The sequence below is a fragment of the Silurus meridionalis genome, chromosome 23 (genome assembly GCF_014805685.1).
Source record: "Silurus meridionalis isolate SWU-2019-XX chromosome 23, ASM1480568v1, whole genome shotgun sequence".
Classification (NCBI taxonomy): domain Eukaryota; kingdom Metazoa; phylum Chordata; class Actinopteri; order Siluriformes; family Siluridae; genus Silurus; species Silurus meridionalis.
The window spans coordinates 9,747,082-9,765,915 of record NC_060906.1 but is presented as its reverse complement, the minus strand read 5'-3'; the positions used below and the strand labels follow the sequence as shown (position 1 = coordinate 9,765,915).

Genomic DNA, 18,834 nt, shown 5'->3' with positions numbered 1-18,834 from the left:
TTAACCAATATGTCTGACAGAACATACTGGCAGTCCTCCTCATTTCCAGAGTTACATGTCATTGTTAATTATGCTGAAGTCACTCACACATCTGTTTTGCTTCATTAATACACTGCATGGCATTTCAAGAGCTATTTCATCAGTATTGTTTATCAGAATTAAACCATGGATCTATTTTTAATCTGTTGTCCAGACTGTGGCTCATGTGAAGTTTAAAAATGTGCACATGAAACAGACTAGAAGTGTTTATTTCACTGATGCTCTTGTGGAAGCTTTTTATTGATGTGCCAACATCCGGCTGAGCAACCCACATTTATTTTTACTAATTTCTGTTATTTTCCTTTCCCTAGAGAGAGCTCTTTGACACTTTACTGCAATAGATATTTTTCAAAGCCTTTTTAGGCCCAAGCATATTACGTAAATTGTTTTAATATTTTATATATATATATATATATAAAAATGTACATGTATGTATGTGTAGGAACTGTGTTGAATGGCAAAACTGCATTTAGTTTGTAGTTAAAATAAAATCACTCAAACCTTTTTACCAAATTTTTGTCTGTCCACATTACAATTGTAATATTGATGAGACAAGAAAGCGTTTAATATGTTGTAAAGAAATTTAATAAAAAAAAGCTTTTGGAACATCAAAACAGGGTTTAAAAAAAAAAAAAATACAAACAGGACTTCTGGGACATGAAGCAGAAAAAGAGACATGATGCTTCTTATAAATCACACAAGGGTCCGGTGATTTTTATTTAATTTTTTTTCTCAGTTATAAACGTGTACAAACTTTAATAATTCAGCCAGAAGACTCAGCAACATTGCTATATTGAACATGAACACATTATTCGACAATGATGTTCAGGTGGAGAGCAGAATTTGGAAGGAAGTAAATGTCGAAAAACAAATGCGTATGGCAAATTTGTTTCTGGATCACATACTAATAAAAAGTGAAAGAAAAAAAAAAAAAAGCAGTCACATGCTGTGAGTCATTGTGCAGAAGGCACCAAATTAACCCTTTTACTTGTGGTTGCTGTACAATGGTGAAAACGATGATAGAGCAGATCGAAAGGCAGGAATAAGCTCAGAAATGTTTGGGAAAAACATGTGTTGCCTCGATGATCAATGCCGCTCCTATAGTGCTCTGTACAGACAGGATCGCTCCGTTCGCTACAAGCACGCACTCGTTCCACAGACACGTGAGCGCATTTCACACACCGTAATCAATCACTGAATATGAAATGATGGACATTTCGTTATGGGCGCTTGCGGCGCAGGAGAACACGATTGAGCCAAGCTTTTTTTTTTGTTATTTACAAAGCAAATAATGAGCACCTTTCAGGAGTGTACGTTTACAGAACATCCAGCTAATACAAGCAAGATTACAAGCATGGCGGGAAAAAAAAAAAAGATTGGATTTCACTTTTACAAAATGAAAAAAAAAAAGCTGTATACAACACACCACCCCTTTCGCACCTCCCATAATAAAGTGCAAACATAACCTACTGAATAGCGAGACACTAAAAGCGTGTTGATGCTGTGAGATCCGCGATCACACACACGAGCGTCTTGGCGGGTTTAGTTAAAAGCTTAAGTCCTAGATCACTTTACACGGAAAAAAGGACGACATCAGGCACACATGATGCATCTGCAGTATCTATTATTAGCTGAACCCTGAATAAAAAAAATAAATAAAAAATTCAACAACGACACATTTGCTGTCACCATGTGATCTCTCTCCACACACAGTCCCTAAAATGGCAGAAAGTGTTTGCTAGATACATTTTCTTTTTTTTTTTTTTTTTTAGAACAGACACCAGTATTTGTGGGTTTGATTCAATCGATCACCGTAGACTCTGATGACAGACTACAAAGCGAACGACTACACGCTCATCCAGGCAGCTCACCAATCATCCGAACATCAAAACTCCTTTCTGGTCAGCGTTTCCCAAAGCTCGAAACGAACCTCTCAATTAAAATAGCATTTTGTGACCTTGCAGATCTTCTGCTGTATCGACTGTTTCAGAGCTCAGGGCTCTGTTTAAGGCCTCTTTCTGGCTATTTATAGAGAAATCCTAAAGAATGAAACCTGAATTTCAATTCGACTATAAATTCTAAATTAAAGTGGGTACGTTTGTTGTATACTTTGAATCGAAGGGAAAAACAGCATCCTGGCACTGATACCGTGTCTGATTTATGATACATAAATGATTGGTCTACTGGACTGCTTTCATTTCTTCAAGAGCAGACCAAACACTGCATTGTGTCTCCTAACACAAGTCATGTATACAGCATAACACACACACACACACACACACACACACACACACACACACACACACACACACACACTATACAATGCTAGTCAGTCAAAACCCCTATATTTAAGCTCGTTTCTTTCAATTCTATCATATAATAGTTTTCAAATCTGAAACACATCAATCAGTGAATGAGGAAATGTTTATTATTAAATGACTGAGAAATGACTAATTAAATTTGGATTTTTAAAGGATCGGAGGGAAAAAGGTGTATGTGTTTTACACGTAGCACTGTCTATGAGTCATTTGCATACAGGCATAACAATCCGTGTGCACTTGTTTAGAGTCCCAGTAGCGTCTTAGAGGCGTAAATCCCTCCGCTATTATTCTGTGGCATTAAAAGTGATTAAATCAAACACAAAATGCCAGTCATACACACACACACACACACACACACACACACACAAACAAATACAGCGGACCAGGAGCTTAAAAATTGTGAAGTAAAAGGCACATTACTCCTTTGGTCTCCAATTTTTATAAGCAAGCTGAATATCGTGTCATTTTATGTAACGAGTTTTGCACCGAGATGGATTTGGACTGGAGGACGTGTTTAAAGATCATATCCTCCTCATGCACCCTCACTATGAGGGATTTAAAATGATCCAGACAAAACTAAGCCTGTCATTTAACCACCAAGCCTCGGGTTTCTGTTTAAAAGAAATATCAGATATTAATATTAAGCGTCCATTTGCCTGTTTAAAAATGGAATTAGGCCCCCCGATAGAGTCAGCAGCCCCCTGTTTTTGAGGGAAACAACAGACTCGCTTCTGTATAGCGCAGGACTTTGTGATGTTCTTCCTCCAAATGAAAAAAAAAAAACAAAAGACCCCTAAAATCAAAGCTTGCTCGATCCGGACTTTGTTCAGTTCCAACTGCTAAATCGGAACTGTACAAACAATGAAAGGTTATAAATAAAAAGGGATTCGAGATGAGCTAAGAGGAGGCCTGGGTGTTGTTCAAGGCTTTGCCAAAAGATTTCTTGTGACCACTCAGTAGCTGTACATAGAGAGAGGCGTGTCCTCCATCATATCATCCTAGAACACAAAAATTTTAATCGTATCATATCATGGTACATAAAAAAATATATATGAGTGTACTTATTTATTCAATTTTTGGAATCGGGGATAAAAGATTGTCATAGCCAGAGAACATCTTTTGAGTATAGAGACTCACCATGGGTAGATCCTGGAGTCGACGGAATTCCGGGCGTTCGTTTCTGCGTCTGAATTTGAGGAAAATTAAAAGGGACACAACGGCAGCGGTGACGACAAACACAGACACCAGACCGACTAAGAGTGGATCCATTGATGTAACAGAGTCTAAAATTTCCAAGAAAAAAAAGGAAAGAAGAGAGAGGAAGGAAAATTGATTACTGTCAATTCTGCACAAATCGGCATTGTGTTGGTTGAACTCTTAAGATTTTGACACTGTGTGGAAAAGATAAAAAAATAAATAAAAATAATAAGATCAGTCAATCAATCGATCAATCAAATTAGATGATGACAGCAGTAGGAATATAGGTAAGTGACATCTCAGCAATTACGATGTTGGACTTCTAATTAGAAGACCTGTGCCCTTGAGTAAGGTCCTTAACCATCAACTGCTCATTTGTATAAATGAGATCATTATAAGTCACGCTGAATAAGGGTGTCTGCAGAACCCCCCGAAATGAAAAAGATAAGGCTGTCAAAATTAACGTGTTAATAACGCAAATGAATTTTAATGGTACTAATATTTTTTTAACGTGCGATTAATGCAGCACACATTTTTGCCTTTTTTAATAAAAATACAAAAAGAAAGAAATACGGAGGCGGAATTAAAACCTTCACAACACACATTCATTCACGACGTCCTTCTTTACTCAGATATAAAAAAATAAAAACTTCAAGAAAAATCATTTTTTAAAATCACTAAACATTTGTTTTACTGATGCGCCAAGTCTCAAATCAAGCCCCAAAATCCGCCATGATGGACACATCCGGCAATCAAAACCATCCGTGTGGAAACAGCAAATGTTTCGTTTGGTGTCCTGGTATTTTACGTAATTTAAAACACCGTAATTACTTTAAAACATTTACGAAAACATTTTTATTAGCGGCACAGTCATCTAAAAATGTAAACAACTAGCTCAGTGCAAATAAACAGAAGTAATTGGACTCTTTCTTCATCCTGGTTAATTGACACTGAAAAACATCTAAAAAAAAAAACATCTTTTGAAAAAGGCTTAGATTTAAAGCTCTATGTTGAGTTTGGTTTCACTAATAATAAACTTAGAGTTAAATCTGCATAAAGCATCCATATTCGTTCCATGCCCACGTTGATTAGAGTATTTGAACTTGAAAGTATTAATTTTAGGCACACTTAGAACAGATACAAATGTGCGATTAGGTTGCGATTAATCCCGATTAAATATTTGAAATCAACTGACACCCCTAGTCAATTATTATGCAAGCTAAGAATTCTACTGGAAAACTCTGTGCTTACCTCAACATTTACACCCCAATTTACTTATGAAAAACCAACATTACTTCCACATTTAAAAGAATTTTAAGATTTGCAATGGATAAAAGTTCTTATTTTGAGCATTATCATTATCATCCATCTTGCTCCTTGAGTTAAATGTCGCTCCGTCAATAGATCTTAGTCAGTCTTTTTCATCATTAGTTGAACAATCGCTGAATAATTCACTAAGTTCTTGTTCCGTCAGCTACATTTCATCTTATTAATGTTCCTTTTTATAAAGTGTGTAGGCACTTTTCTGTGTTTTGATGATGATTTTCAACTGTGATATTTGTTTTTAAACCTATTTTGCTTAGGCTTAAGCCCATTTCAGTACAAAGACGTAACCTAAGCGTGGTATCAAAAGTGTGAAAAAGCCACAATTAAATTGCAAAGTTTTAATCATCAGACTGAAGGCATTTAGCATCATGTTTGCTAGACTGGCTTTTTAACAGACCATTTTCCAAGCAAAAAAAATCCAAGACAATGTTACAATGTAGTCTAAATCAAAATGATATCATTTTAGTCAAATATGTCTATGTTTTCTAAAAAAAAAAAAAAAACTTCTTGTTCATGTTCTGTTTCTTTTATTATTTGTGGCCATTTTCCAAAATTTGGCTGGAGCGACATGTAACAAGTATTCCCAGACTGCCACAGATTTCGTAATTTTTCCAGGCTGGAATAAGACAGGGTGGTCCTGGTAATCACAGGCCCTACAGTGGAAATGTGGCCTACTTTATTAATCCTGTCCTGCTTAGCCTGTGATTCACTGAGGCACAATTTCTTTATTGGATGCACTGCATCTGAGTAAGTAACTGAGTAAGCAAGTTCTCTTAAGTTTGCAGTGCAAAGCAGATTGAGTCGCATGATTTTAGTGCATGACGCAGAGGCGAATAACCACCAGTGCAAAGCACAGTGAATTAATACCATGTATCAATAAATTAGTCATGGATTATACCACTTGTAACAGAGTCATTCGAAAGCGGCGACAAATTAAAGCGGTCATTGGTGTTCACAGTGCAAAACTGACTGAATTTATTCGATTTTAAAATATGTAATTCTGTTGGTTATTTTATATACAGGATTATAATTCTACTCTACAAAGACAAAGTAGTGACATAAAATGACTTATTTTAATTAAGCATAATAGTTATTAGAGTGAAAAAGAGATTACTGGTACGTTGGTGTTAACTCATTCTACTATTTAAAAAAAAAAATTATATATATATATATAAATTTATATATATTTCTTTATTTAGGGTCATCTCCAGTACATCAAATTGAATTTGTACCACAGATCCTGTTTTAAAATTCCCATATATTTCATGCAGTAGTTACACCGTCAACATCAGTACACTATGGACATTTAAATGAACTACCTGAGCATTCAATGGTTTAAACGCACGCCTTCTAGCCTCCGAGTTATTAAGCAGTATAGTATTCAAACAGATCATTGTATAAATATTTTTCTAAATGTTACCGTGTGTGCGCGCTATATTAACCCAAGTTGGCAAGGGAACAAAGCTCAGTCTGTTCACTTGTTTTTTCAGTGTAAAGACGTCCCTGGCCCAGACCAGCCTTCAAGCTTTTAAAATTATAATCATGCTCTTGTTCCCTACACACAAATCCCCCCAGTTACAAAAAGGTGTGCGAGAGTGTGTGTGTGTGTATTATGATAATAGGGTAATAAACGGGAGGCTACTTCATTTGTAATACCAGAACAAAGTGTCACACACACACACACACACACACACACACAAAGAGAGAATCCATGCAACAAGAGCAGGCCAGCAAATCAAAACATGAACAAGAAAACAAGTGCTGCACTGTTTCATTTACACACACACACACACACACACACACAAAAAGGATATTTAAAAAAAAACATTACACTTACATTCAGTGTCGTCTCCAACGTTTAGCTCGGATGAGTCTACACTCTTAGCCTGGGCAGTGGTGGTGGTGGTAGTTGTGCTGATGGTCCTGGTGGTTGGAGCAGATGCAGTGTCTTTGGTGGTAACAGTTGTGGAGTTGCCCCTGCTTTGAGTGGTTGTTGCTGATGGGCTTGTGGTAATCTGAGGACCAGTGGTGGAAGAAAGGCTCTGAGAGAGTGTGGGAGCTGATGTAGTTGTTATAGGCCCAGGAAGTGGTGTGTTGGTGGTGTTGGTGGTGGTGAAGGAGGTGGAGGATATTGTTGAGGTCTGGTTATTTCCAACTGAAAGATCATCTTGGGCGTCTGTTAGGTTTCCCAGAACAGTAGTACTGTTAATGGGTGCAAGAGTATTCAACCTAGGTTCATCAGCTCCTGCAGGAAAACCTTTATTCCCAATACAACAAAAAAATATATATATTAGCTTAGATATGAAATTAAGTCAGTAAACAAGTGTTTGATCACGGTCATTATTGAACATTAAAGAACGGACACGATTAATTAAACAAGCTAAACATACGAGAACAAAGAAATTAAAACATTCTCTTTTGTAGACATAATAATCAAATGAGTCATGCTGCTTTTGTCTGCAGGCTCCACATCTGACAACGACAACTGGCAAAGTTTTCACATGATTCGACCCAAACAGGTCTCACAATAAATCCACTGTGACAAGTCATTAGGGGGCCAAGCACCAAAGGTCCACAGACACAGTTTCTTAGCGTTACTTTTTTAACTATTCTTATCGATTTATGAATGCATCTAGAACTGCATGATAAAAGGTTTGGTGCTACCACACCCAATGGCATCCTATACAATCATGTGCCTGCTTTGTGGTGCGATCAGGCATAACATTATGACCTAATATTGTGTTGGTCCCCCATTTTCTGCCAAAACAGTCCTGACCCAAGGCATGAACTCCACTAGACCCCTAAAGGTGCGCTGTGGTATCTGGCACCAAAAACTTGACGTGAGGCCTCTATTGATTCGACTTGTTGACCATTCCTGAACCATTATTTGTTTGTGGCAGGTCGCATCCATAGACAACTTATACAGTCGTGGACCTCCAACTTTTTGGAAACTGTTTGTGGAAGAACCACATATGGCTGAAAAAGTGTGAGGTCTCAAAACGTTTGTCCATAGAGTGTAGATGCAGTGCTTTATTGTATAGACAACTTCAAAAAGATACGTTTACGGCCATGTCCTGAGGAACAAAGGGACGTTATTTAGTGCTATGTAATGCTTGGCCCTCTCAGTTGCTGTTTTTTTGTACACAGAAATTGGAAATATTTTCATATTTTTGTTGTCCTTTATTTTTATTATTTTTCTGTTGAGCTGTTTTATCTGATGCAGTTTTTTTTTTTTAACTTGAACACAGGGGAGAAGGAAAAGCAGGTGGTATGACAAGGACAGGGTGTTACTGTGAACCAATATCTAGAGACATATGCTGAGAGAGGGGTAGTGAAATAGGAAGTTTAAAAAGAACACAGTTTGTTGTTTGTGTGAGACTGAGTCGCAGGGAGAGATGATTGAGATGTAGCTCATTTTTATGCTGTGTGGTAGCACATATCCATACGGTGGGTGTGTGAAAGTGTGTGTGTGTGTGTATGTGTGTGTGTTTGTGTGTGCGAGATAGAGTGTGTGATAGCAGATGCTGGGGTGCTGACGAGGTGCTTTTCTGCACTTGCAAATGAACCGAAAGCAACGGAAACGTCAACAGGTTTCAAACTTTCTCGCCTTCCTGTCAAATCTCACACCACCTTTTGTTGCACTGCCTCCCGACTGCACTCCCTCTACCCCCCCATCATTCTAGCTTAGCTTTACTGGGCTTCTATTGTATTTCTGTGTGTCCAGGGTTGTTTGATCCCATTGTTTCACAAATTAGTGTACTGCTAGGATTATGCTCCATAAAATTGGCCATGCAATGGCTCTACAAATTGGAGCCAGCAGTACACATTTACTAACGCGTCCCATAAATTTAGGTCAGCCTTGTAGTGTGTGCACACACAAATCAACTGACAATCTTTACTAGCTTCACATAAATGATGAACAGACAATCTGCACGAGCCGTGATGAGCCACAGTGTATTTTAGAGTTTTATCAATATTGCACTGAAGTTAGTGAAAAGTGCAGTATGTGTATATACACAATACATATGTGCAAGAAACCATAATCTGTTTGTATACTGAGCTGCAGAGGCTCTGACTCGCCCATCTCTGCTATTCGTCTCAGATCTTCTAGACACGTGTATATAAACACACGCAAACCCAAAGAAGGTTAAACAGAACGGGACAGATGATTTCTTTTTTTATTACACTGCTCAAATGTTTATAGAGATGCGATATCTGTTCTTTATAATACAAAAAATATATATATTTGACATTTTTGCGATAATGCGAGAACAAAACAATGCAACATTAACAAAGCTGTTCACAAACGAGCAGAAAGCACAATGCATCATAACCGATAAATGAACTTCCGTTCCGTGGACGCAAGCGGACGAATGCCAAGAAAACGCCACCATGTTTTACCCCTTTATCCATATGTAATGTACATAATACACACCATTATTTATGTCATGCAAGTAAGACAATAAAAGGAAATCGTTTTTGCAGGCTAACTGAGATCCAAGTGAAGAAGTAAAAACTGAGAGCCAAAAACAGACCTAAAAAGAGAAAGGAGGGAAAAATGTTTCAGTGAATCTAAAGTTAGAGGTGGGGGTGACTAATTACTACAAACAAAACATTCATATAAAACTAGCGAAAGTCAAAATCAGGTGCAACACAGAGCTACCTGAAGCCTCACCAGCAGTTACTTTACGTGAACTGTATTTCTATTTTGGTTCCCATATAACGGTGTCTCAAAAGTTTGGAAAGTCTTTTATGGATTGTGAGACACATTAGACAAGCTAGGTAAAGTTCTGTGGACAGTTAAGTCCAAGTTTGACAGGTTTGGGTCCAACAGAAGAACTTCTGATCTAATACAGAACAGGAGAGAAGATGTTCGCAGATTCCCTCACACCCACAGTCAAACATTGAGGTGAAAGCCTGCTGGTCTGTGGATGTTTTGGAGCAGGGAAGGTTGGAGACTTCTCCCTGGTGAAAGAAAAACTGAACCAACATGGCTACCATTCTATACTTCAACACCATACAATTCCACCAGGACTGTGGCTAACAGGAACTGACTGGACCATACAACAAGACAATGACCTGAAGCGCTGTAAGTGTGAGCAAACAGCCAGCTGGAGTGTATTATCTCATGGAATGGCCTGTGCCCAGTCATCCCACCTAAATCCTATTTAACTGCTCTGGGATGGACTGGATCACAGGCCAAAAAGAAATCTCCTAGCAAAGAACACCTTTGATAAGTTTTAGAAGAGACATTGCAAAGTATTTCAAATGAATGTTTGGAGAAACAACCCGTCCAGATGCCAAGAGTGTGTAAAGCAGTTATTTATGCTAAGGGAGGATTTTTTGCTGAAAATAAAGTTCAAACATCTGTACATTTTTATACTTGTTTGGTCAAAGTACATCATCATACTGTTAAAGAAAATCACCTAGTTTGCTGCATATAAACAAAAGGAACATGCATGTGTATCTCAAAAACAATAAAAGACTAGGCATTTCCAATTTTTATTTTGTTACTTAAAAGATTCAACTGACGTTTCATTAAAGCCCTAAACAAAAATATTTAGGTAAGCAAAGGTTCCCCCCTTAGCAAATAAACTGCCAGTGATTTTGTCCAGTCTTTGTTTATCATCTATTGTGTTTTGTCTCTACTCTCATTGACACCACCAAATCTGCAAATTTGGGACCTATCAACTTGCTATCAAACTGTTCAGATTCCTTGGGGAATTGTTGTACAAAATATACATGAGGTCCTACACAAGTCTAACGCAAAAATACTTTAAACACAATCCTTTAAAAAGTATTTTCCACTGTCTCTTTTCTATAACCATAAAGGATCTGGCGATGGTTTAAACCCCATTATCACCAAGCTGCCACTCTTGGGCCCTTGAGCAAGGTCCTTAACCCTCTGTGGATACTGTGTCATGGCTGACCCTGTGCTCTGACCACAGCGTCCTAACAACCCTGGGATATACAAATTAAGAATTTCACTGTACTGTAATATTCAAATGACAAGTAAAAAGCACCTTTTATCTGCAGACATTTAAGAATTTGCTTTATATTAATACTTTTCTAAATTTCCAGGTATATTAAAAAATGTAATTTGGTCAGGCTGTCTGTTAAAAAAAAAAACATTTATGTATTTTTGTTGCAGCTCAATTCCTCTTCTTCCTTTAATCAAATACCTCAACTTGCTATTTCTTTATTACACAAATGCAAATCTGTGCATAGATTTGGGTCTTTGTGATTGTGTGTACTGCAGCCCATACAAATATCAATGGTCATTAACAGGATAAAACACTGGTAAAGCTACAAAAAATGATTCAAGTGTCATAATATGGATTTGCAAAGAAGCACACGTTTGTTTGTTTTTACTTGACCAGATTAAAAATAAAACCTATGAAGCCTGACCTGGAGCGACTGTGCTGTCCGTTGTATCATTGAAGCTCTGGCTGCGGGTGGTGTTAACAGAAAGATCTCCCTTGGAGGAAGCGTTGAGCGTAGGACTTGAAAAGGATTCTGGCTTTGCAGTCGAAGACCTCTGCGGAGATGAGGAGGTGGACGGCGTGGTGAAGTTCAGTAGACGTGCGGGTGAGTTGAGATCATCTTCACCTGGGGGTACATGCGCATAAATTTAAGAGTGTCAATCTCATGTTGGCTACATTCAGGAAACTATAATAACATAACGGCTTTAGGGGAATCGATGACTTGTACACGTTGGAGAAGGACTTCCTGGTAGCAGCTCATAGACAAGCATAATGGGCTAATCATGTGTTTGTGGGTGGCAGAGAGATGATCATAGGGGGAGACAGAAGCCGACAGAATCTATATTAATTTGTAAACGACAGAGTCAAAGAGAAACACAATACTGACAAAGCTGCTGATTAAAGATTCCTCTGTAACGCATTAATCGGAGCAAACCTGATTTTCTGATGGGAAATGAGTCCTATTCGGACATTTTATGAATAAGGAATGAGCATTTTAAGTCTAAGTAATTAAAACCCCAGGGGGAAATTATGATTCGCATAGAAACACACTGAAGACAATACCTTTGCTGCGATGCTGGACCACAAGGGCAAAAATTACAGTAATTATGAAGTTCTATTTCACGATCATATCTGCTACCTTGGAGTTTCGCCAGACACCAGCTAGTTTTTTGATAAGAAGAGTCAGCTAAAAAAATAAAAAAATAAAAAAATGCGGTCTCCATGTTTTCAACCCATTCACCAGCTTAAATGCACGAGACACATTTCCAATCTCCAACGTTCCACTTCATAGGGAAGTCGGATACAGGATTAATGTGCCTTTCTGTCTTGTTCTGATTCATTCTTTCGAAAAAATTGCTTTCATTTGCATAACACTTGTTAACTTTAATGACTGTATTCTCATACTATCTACTGCTGAGGTACTCAGAGCAGCCATACAGAATCAGTAGTGAACACTTGCTTTAAATCATGAACTCTGTGCTCTTCTCTTTCCTTGCGATCACATCGAGTCTTCCATAGAAACCCATTTCCTTTCTCTTTCCCTTACAACCAGTCCCTCCCTTTCCTGCCCTGTGACCATTTTTGAGAAAAGCCAGTGACTCACTGTTAATGTTATTAGAGTACTGATAGAGAGGCATGCCTCCCTCATAGCAATCCTAATCACTCACACACACTCACACAGAGCCGAAACAGAGCAGAGAAGCGCCGTACAATTGTTCCTACTAAACATGAGCACACAAAAATGTGAAAATATGTGTTACAATTATCTGCATCCAGGCTAAAACAAACTCAAATGGACTGAAAAACCACATGGCTGGTGTCTCAACAAATAGACTTATGCAGTATCATTCTTTTTATTTTTTATTTATATTAAAGCACTGAAATTAAAGACTACAGCAAGTAGGTTTTGGTCCCACATTCTGGAGTTGAACAGAGTTAACTCAGGGATCCGAGCTAAGCAAATGCATGAAAGTTAACAGGTTATGCTGTATATCCAAAAATAATGTAATAATCCCCACCCATTAGATCACATAAGAGCCAACAGATATCGAGAGTAAGAGTGAACACATGCTTCTTTTAAGACATATGCAGCTCTGAAACTGCTGTTTAGGTCAGATCACTGGGCAGCTGGAAAGGACCACCAATTGTGCTTTTGTATACACAAGCCAGTGTTTTGGGAACATTAAGTGAACTACACAATGAGATACTCAAATGTGGATTATGGGCTAAAACAAGTGTTCAAACACTGGATAAGAAGTTTGACATTGGAGGCAGGTTAGATTTATGTTAACCTTTTTTTTTTCTTCAAACAAAAGCCACTACACCCAATATGTAAAAACAGAACAGTAGCTCTCACCCTTTGTTACCCCCTCTTCCCTCTAAATAGTATCTCAGAGCAGCTGACGCTCTAAAACAGTTCTCTCTCTCACACACCACAAGTCAGTGTCCTCAGGGAGGTGTGTGTGCACACGCTCAGCCCGATCTACCACACCCTGAGCCCCACAATATTGGCCCTGTTCTCCAGAGTGATGGAGCATCAAGCATTACACTCGTCTGACGCAAACACACACTTGTGAGCACCGCAAAGCACAACGACCACATTTATCACAAGCAATTATATGGGGGTTTGCTCTAGTAGACTGGGAAGCTCTATTTTCACTAGGTAGCTGAAAGTATCAGTGTTGTTGGCTAGCTACATACCTGAAGTCGGCCATTGTTACCCGTGTTTTCTGGTCAAAACATTAGAAAGGAGAAGAGTGACAATGACGGTCTTGTTGCAGCATTTCCTGAGTTATTACTGGTTTAGGGTGAAAGAGAAATGGTGAGGAGAAGTGCACCATTTTTAGATCTGGCATGATTAAGTGTATGTGAGAAGATGGCCATCTTACCAACTATCTATCCATCTAACTATCTATAAATTCATTCATCTATAAATCCATCCATCCATCCATCCATCCAACCCTACAGTACACTTAAAAGCCTCAAACAAAATAACATGTGGGTTGCTTGCGCTCCAAACAGCCTGCTTTTATTTTGTAAGTAATAAGACCTATTATGTGTATATCAGTCAGAAAACACTGCACTGTGTGCAAATATGTGGTCACTGCAGTGCTACTGATAAGAATTATAGCCAAGTGCAGACAACACCAGTATTTATAAATATACAAGATACTGATTTAAAAAAAATCTAATTGCAAGGACATAAAGAATTGTAAAAGTTCAAATTCAACTAAAGGTCAAAAAATATAAAATAAAATAAACAAGCAAGTGACGCGAAATCGACATTTCTTCCCACAGCATCAGGCAATGCATCACTTCTTACCTTTAAATGCTGTAAATATCAACATGTAGACAAATTCGCTTGTCAGAATCCAGAACATATGCAATTCAGTTCCTTGTTTTAAAGTGAGAAATTCAAATTCGGTCAGCTGGGAAACATTTTTCTGACAGAAAATGAACATAAGTTTTTAATGTCAAATAAAAGAAAAAAAATATTAAACAATTCCTACTTTAGAGGCAAGTCGAATGAAGCATTATTTCTAGCAGAGCCAATTTACAAGATAAGGAAGAGAGAAGAACGAGTTCGGGTGAGGAATAAAATAAAAAGGTGAGGAGAAGCAGAGAGGTGTGAAATCCCGGCAGTAGAAGAAAAAAAAAAAAGTGAGATGAAACAAAGCCTTGAAGAGAAGTGGAGAGGCAGAATGTATGCTAAATAGATGAATAAAACAGGAATCGATGATCAAGGTCAAATGTGACTGCAGAAGGACACGGCGGTAGAAAGAGGTTAAAGTGGCTGCATCAGTAGGGTCTGAATATGATTTGCTGATGAGCGGTGATGTAGAAACCGAAGCGAAAGGGTTTCTCAGATCACCGCTGCTGCGAGTGCATACGCACACCTGGACGTGTACACCTGGCTGAGCGCTTGCTTTTAAACTAGCGTTCGTTTAGCGTGCGGTTTTGTTAATCGCAGCTTTGAAGCCGAGTTCAAAGAGTAAACATTCTCTGATCCGATGAGTTCAAACCACTACAGGGGGACTGAGGAGAAATAAGGATAGAGACAAGTCGAGGGAAACAGAAAACAAAAATGTTCAACTAATGACCTACACAAACAGTGAAAAAGGTCAACAAAGCAGTAAACAGCAGATGTGTGAAAGGGCACGAATGATTATGTGAAGAATTGGAGGCTTTACTCTAAATAATACCATGAAGTTTTCGCTTTATAGTAGCGAAGATTGTTAGTTAACCAAAAGCTACTGGTTTAAAGGGAAAATCCTTAGGAGCTAGGCTACTTTTTTTTGCAAAGTCAGATAACTAGCAACTTTGAAAAGGTACTGAATGATATATATATATATATATATATAATTGCTTGAATAAATGTCTTTATGCCTAGATATATGAATAATTGTAAAAATTTCCATTTGACACAGCTGTTCCAAACAGATCAGTTCAATTTGCGATTACTGTAAAAATGTTTCAACTCAAAAGGTGTAAAACATGGGTCCTGTAAGCCAGGACCAGCCGGATGAAGGTTTTAATCAGCCTAGCACTTTGTTAGTTCACTAGAAAAACCCAGGCCTGCATACGCCGCTAATAACAAAATGTACTAAGGGCATGTAAATCCTCAAGCTAAATATTTCACATACAGGAAGAAGCTGGGTCAAGTCTCCTTATTTTCTTTGGATGACTGATCACTATATACACGTGCGATCTGCGACTAAACAACGACTATCTGAAAGCATCGTAAGTGTAATGTGTCCTGGTAACCAAAATGAATCTGACCATCATACTGAACATATTAAATACAGTCACTACTTGGTAACTGTTACCAGGAACACTCTGTAAATGAACAGTGCATTTTTGCAGCGTTGTTAACAACAGCACAGGACGGTGCACTATAGATGATTAAGGAGGAACTGTGGAAGCAGTACATCACTCCAGTCTAATTTTATGACCAACACATGGAAACATAATACATGGTGTCTGAAAAGTCTCCAATGGGAATATATTGAGCAATACATTAAACACCACGATACAGTGGTTGGAAAAAGGCGTACAGCCTAAGACTTAACATCTAGAGCATATTCTGTAAATAATAAATACCAAATTAAGTATGTCGTTTTGTTGCAATTGGTTTCCGACTCTTCTGACACCCATGTATACGATATAATACAAAAACGTGAACCTGCTACAAGATGCAGACCGTGATACAAAATGCACAACGCATGGACTGTTCCTGCTCAAGCATAGCAATAACGGGACAATTTTTTTCCCTCCCAAACAAACAAGAGACAAGAATCTGCTTAGTCAGACTTCCAGTCAGCAAAGGTATAATGCCTATGCCTTTCTTTTTCACTCAAACCTCTAGCAATGAGTCCACACAGTAATACTGACTAAACTGGATTACCTACACGCATTGGCCCCAATTAATACACCATTAAAGAAAGAAAAAGAAAGCACACCAGCACCTTCACAAAGAGGACATGTGCTCGAACGTCGAGGACCATGTAAGTGTCAATCACTTCTGTGTTTGATCAGGTTTAGTGCTTTAGGTCTCATCAATGCTCTAGCGTTAAAGAAGCTCAGAAAGAAAAACAAATGATATTAATGTGAACAGGGCTCTAAACCAGGGCACATAAACCATTTCCATATTTAGAGTTCAATTCAGATCATTCTTATTTACAATAAGCTCTGAAAAGTAAAGGAGGTTTATTACAACAGCAAGCAACAAAAAGGTTTAGAAGGTGTCCATTTCCAGTAGTGAGGACAGGACAGGACAAGATCAGTCCTGGACAAGTCAGCAGGCAGTCAGCCAGAACATGGAGTGTGACAAAAGAAGGTTTGACTCTAAAAATAAACCACGAATGTTCCGCTGCATGTTGAGAACAGTCTCGCTCACCCACCTACGAGACACTCGAACTTCACAAGGAACCGTGTGTGACGCATTCTCAGAGCCTTACGTATAAAGCGAGAGTTGCTGCGCCTCTTAACGCCATGTTCAGAGTAAAAAACACTCGAGAAAGACACCACAGCAGGAGCATGTCCAATTGCTCGAAATATCATGAGCGAGTGATGTAATGTAACCAGTTTCTTTTTCTGCTTCTGTTCTTCTCAAGAGAGAGAAATAGGTTTAGGTCCAAGTGAGCAGACATGAAGACGAAATAAAATCCCACTCGTGTTGCTATATAAATATTAAAAATCAATAGAACCTCTGTTTCAGGTTTAAAAAGCAACACGTCCATCGCATGCTTGTTTTTCCTCTCTCGTGTTACTTGGAGAAGGGGTATAGGCACCTCAGTATATCCCAACCACCTCATTAACATGTCACACACTCTGAACTCGTTCATCATTTAGTCATTAATGACTGACACACTGCAATTATTATGTGGTACTGCTCAAGTACCATCATATATACACCGCATTTCTAATAAATCAAAAGCGTCATCCTTTGACTGCAAACGGAGGCCTTGCAGTTAAAGAGTTGTGGCAACATTGAAGAGTGTTAGGAGACTTTAAGCCTGGAGAAGATTGTGATTTCTTAAAATGTTGACATGATTTGATTTGGTTATTAAACCACAGGGCTAGACTAAGATGAAGCAATCTAATTTGGTCATGTGTGAAATGCAAAACAGAAGCTCTGACTGTATAACATGTGCAATGCAGTCAGTTTTAGGGGTTTTTTTTACAGACTTGTAGTGCTTTGAGCAGCACCACAGAGCTGGAGTAGAAAGGCTTGGCTGTAATTAAGTCAGCTGAGCTCTCCAGAAATAGAGACAGTAATGGAGAGATCTGGTTTTCATTCCAATAGACATTTAAACTGTTTACTAGAAGCACTGAGGTTTGGAGACAATCATGAACTGCAGATATGTAAAGATATATGATGACATCATAAAAACACATGTACGTGGCACTTGTGTACAAGTATATATATATAATGTACACATATTCATACATATACATACATACACATATACATACATATACACACACACACACACACACACACACACACACACAATGCATGCAGTATATAAGAAACACACTCTTACCTTCTATGAAAGAAGAGAAACAGAAGAGCAAAAGCATACAAAGAGCAATAGTTTCCTTCATATTGGTCAAGAAAGGTAAGCTGAGCAGTAGTTTGGGATATTGATGATATTGATGATATTGATGATGATGATGATGATGATGATGATGATGATGATCAATTCTCTGCTCCTGTTAATTCAGTAAACTTCCTGCAGCTCCTCCGTAATCGTTTTATTTGCGATCAGTGAACTCAGATCCTTCTTGAAGGTTAAAAAAAAAAAAAAGAGAGAGCAACACACTCTGATTTGATACTCTGGAAACAAACAGCTACAGTATGTGTTCATGTGAGAAGCTCGTACTGGGCTGTACTACAGCGGGCTCACACACACCACACACACACACCCGTGACACACGCCACACTGACCGACTGAAATAGCGCCGGCGGGGGCGGGGCTACCTGGGTCGGACACGCCTATTCGTAGTGACGCAATACTTCCATCGTCATATATGACGTATATTTAAAAAAAGTGAAGGGTTAGTTTTAGTGGTTTTAGTGGTTTTAGTGTAAATATGACCGAAAAAACGGCATTGAATGAATGGTTTCGAAAAGTAAAGCCTTGAAATCAAAAAGTATACAAATATATTTACAATTGAAATACAAAAAATAAAAAACAAATCCTGTAATTAATTTTTTTTTCTCAAAGTAAAACAGAAAATGACTATTTGTTAATGTATTTTATTTTATTTTTATGTTAAATCTTTGATTTAATTGTCTATATTTTATATTTATTTAGATTTTCTATAATTGTTTCTATTTTTTTATTTTATTTAATTAGATTTGCTTTCCATGGCTTTGGATTAATGAAATACCAGCCCAATTTAAACATAGTTTGTATAAGCAGCCTATAAAAAATGTTCTCCCAAATAATACAATAAAATAA

At 38.0% G+C, this 18,834-nt stretch overlaps 1 protein-coding gene across 2 annotated transcripts; it reads right to left on the bottom strand.

The window, feature by feature from the left end:
- Window positions 1–753: 753 nt before the first annotated feature.
- Window positions 754–18,320, bottom strand: LOC124376541 (cell wall protein DAN4). Of its 2 annotated transcripts, none has more exons than XM_046835683.1 (5): window positions 17,914–18,320; window positions 11,292–11,492; window positions 6,721–7,140; window positions 3,498–3,643; window positions 754–3,358 (listed from the first exon to the last, which is right to left on the bottom strand). In XM_046835683.1, the coding sequence occupies exons 1-5, from the start codon at window positions 17,972–17,974 to the stop codon at window positions 3,314–3,316; spliced, it is 873 nt and encodes a 290-aa protein (XP_046691639.1). In that variant the 5' UTR covers window positions 17,975–18,320; the 3' UTR covers window positions 754–3,313. The 2 variants fall into 2 exon arrangements, with proteins under 2 accessions (XP_046691639.1, XP_046691640.1); XM_046835684.1 differs by having other exon boundaries at window positions 6,721–7,128.
- Between the last annotated feature and the right edge of the window lie 514 nt (window positions 18,321–18,834).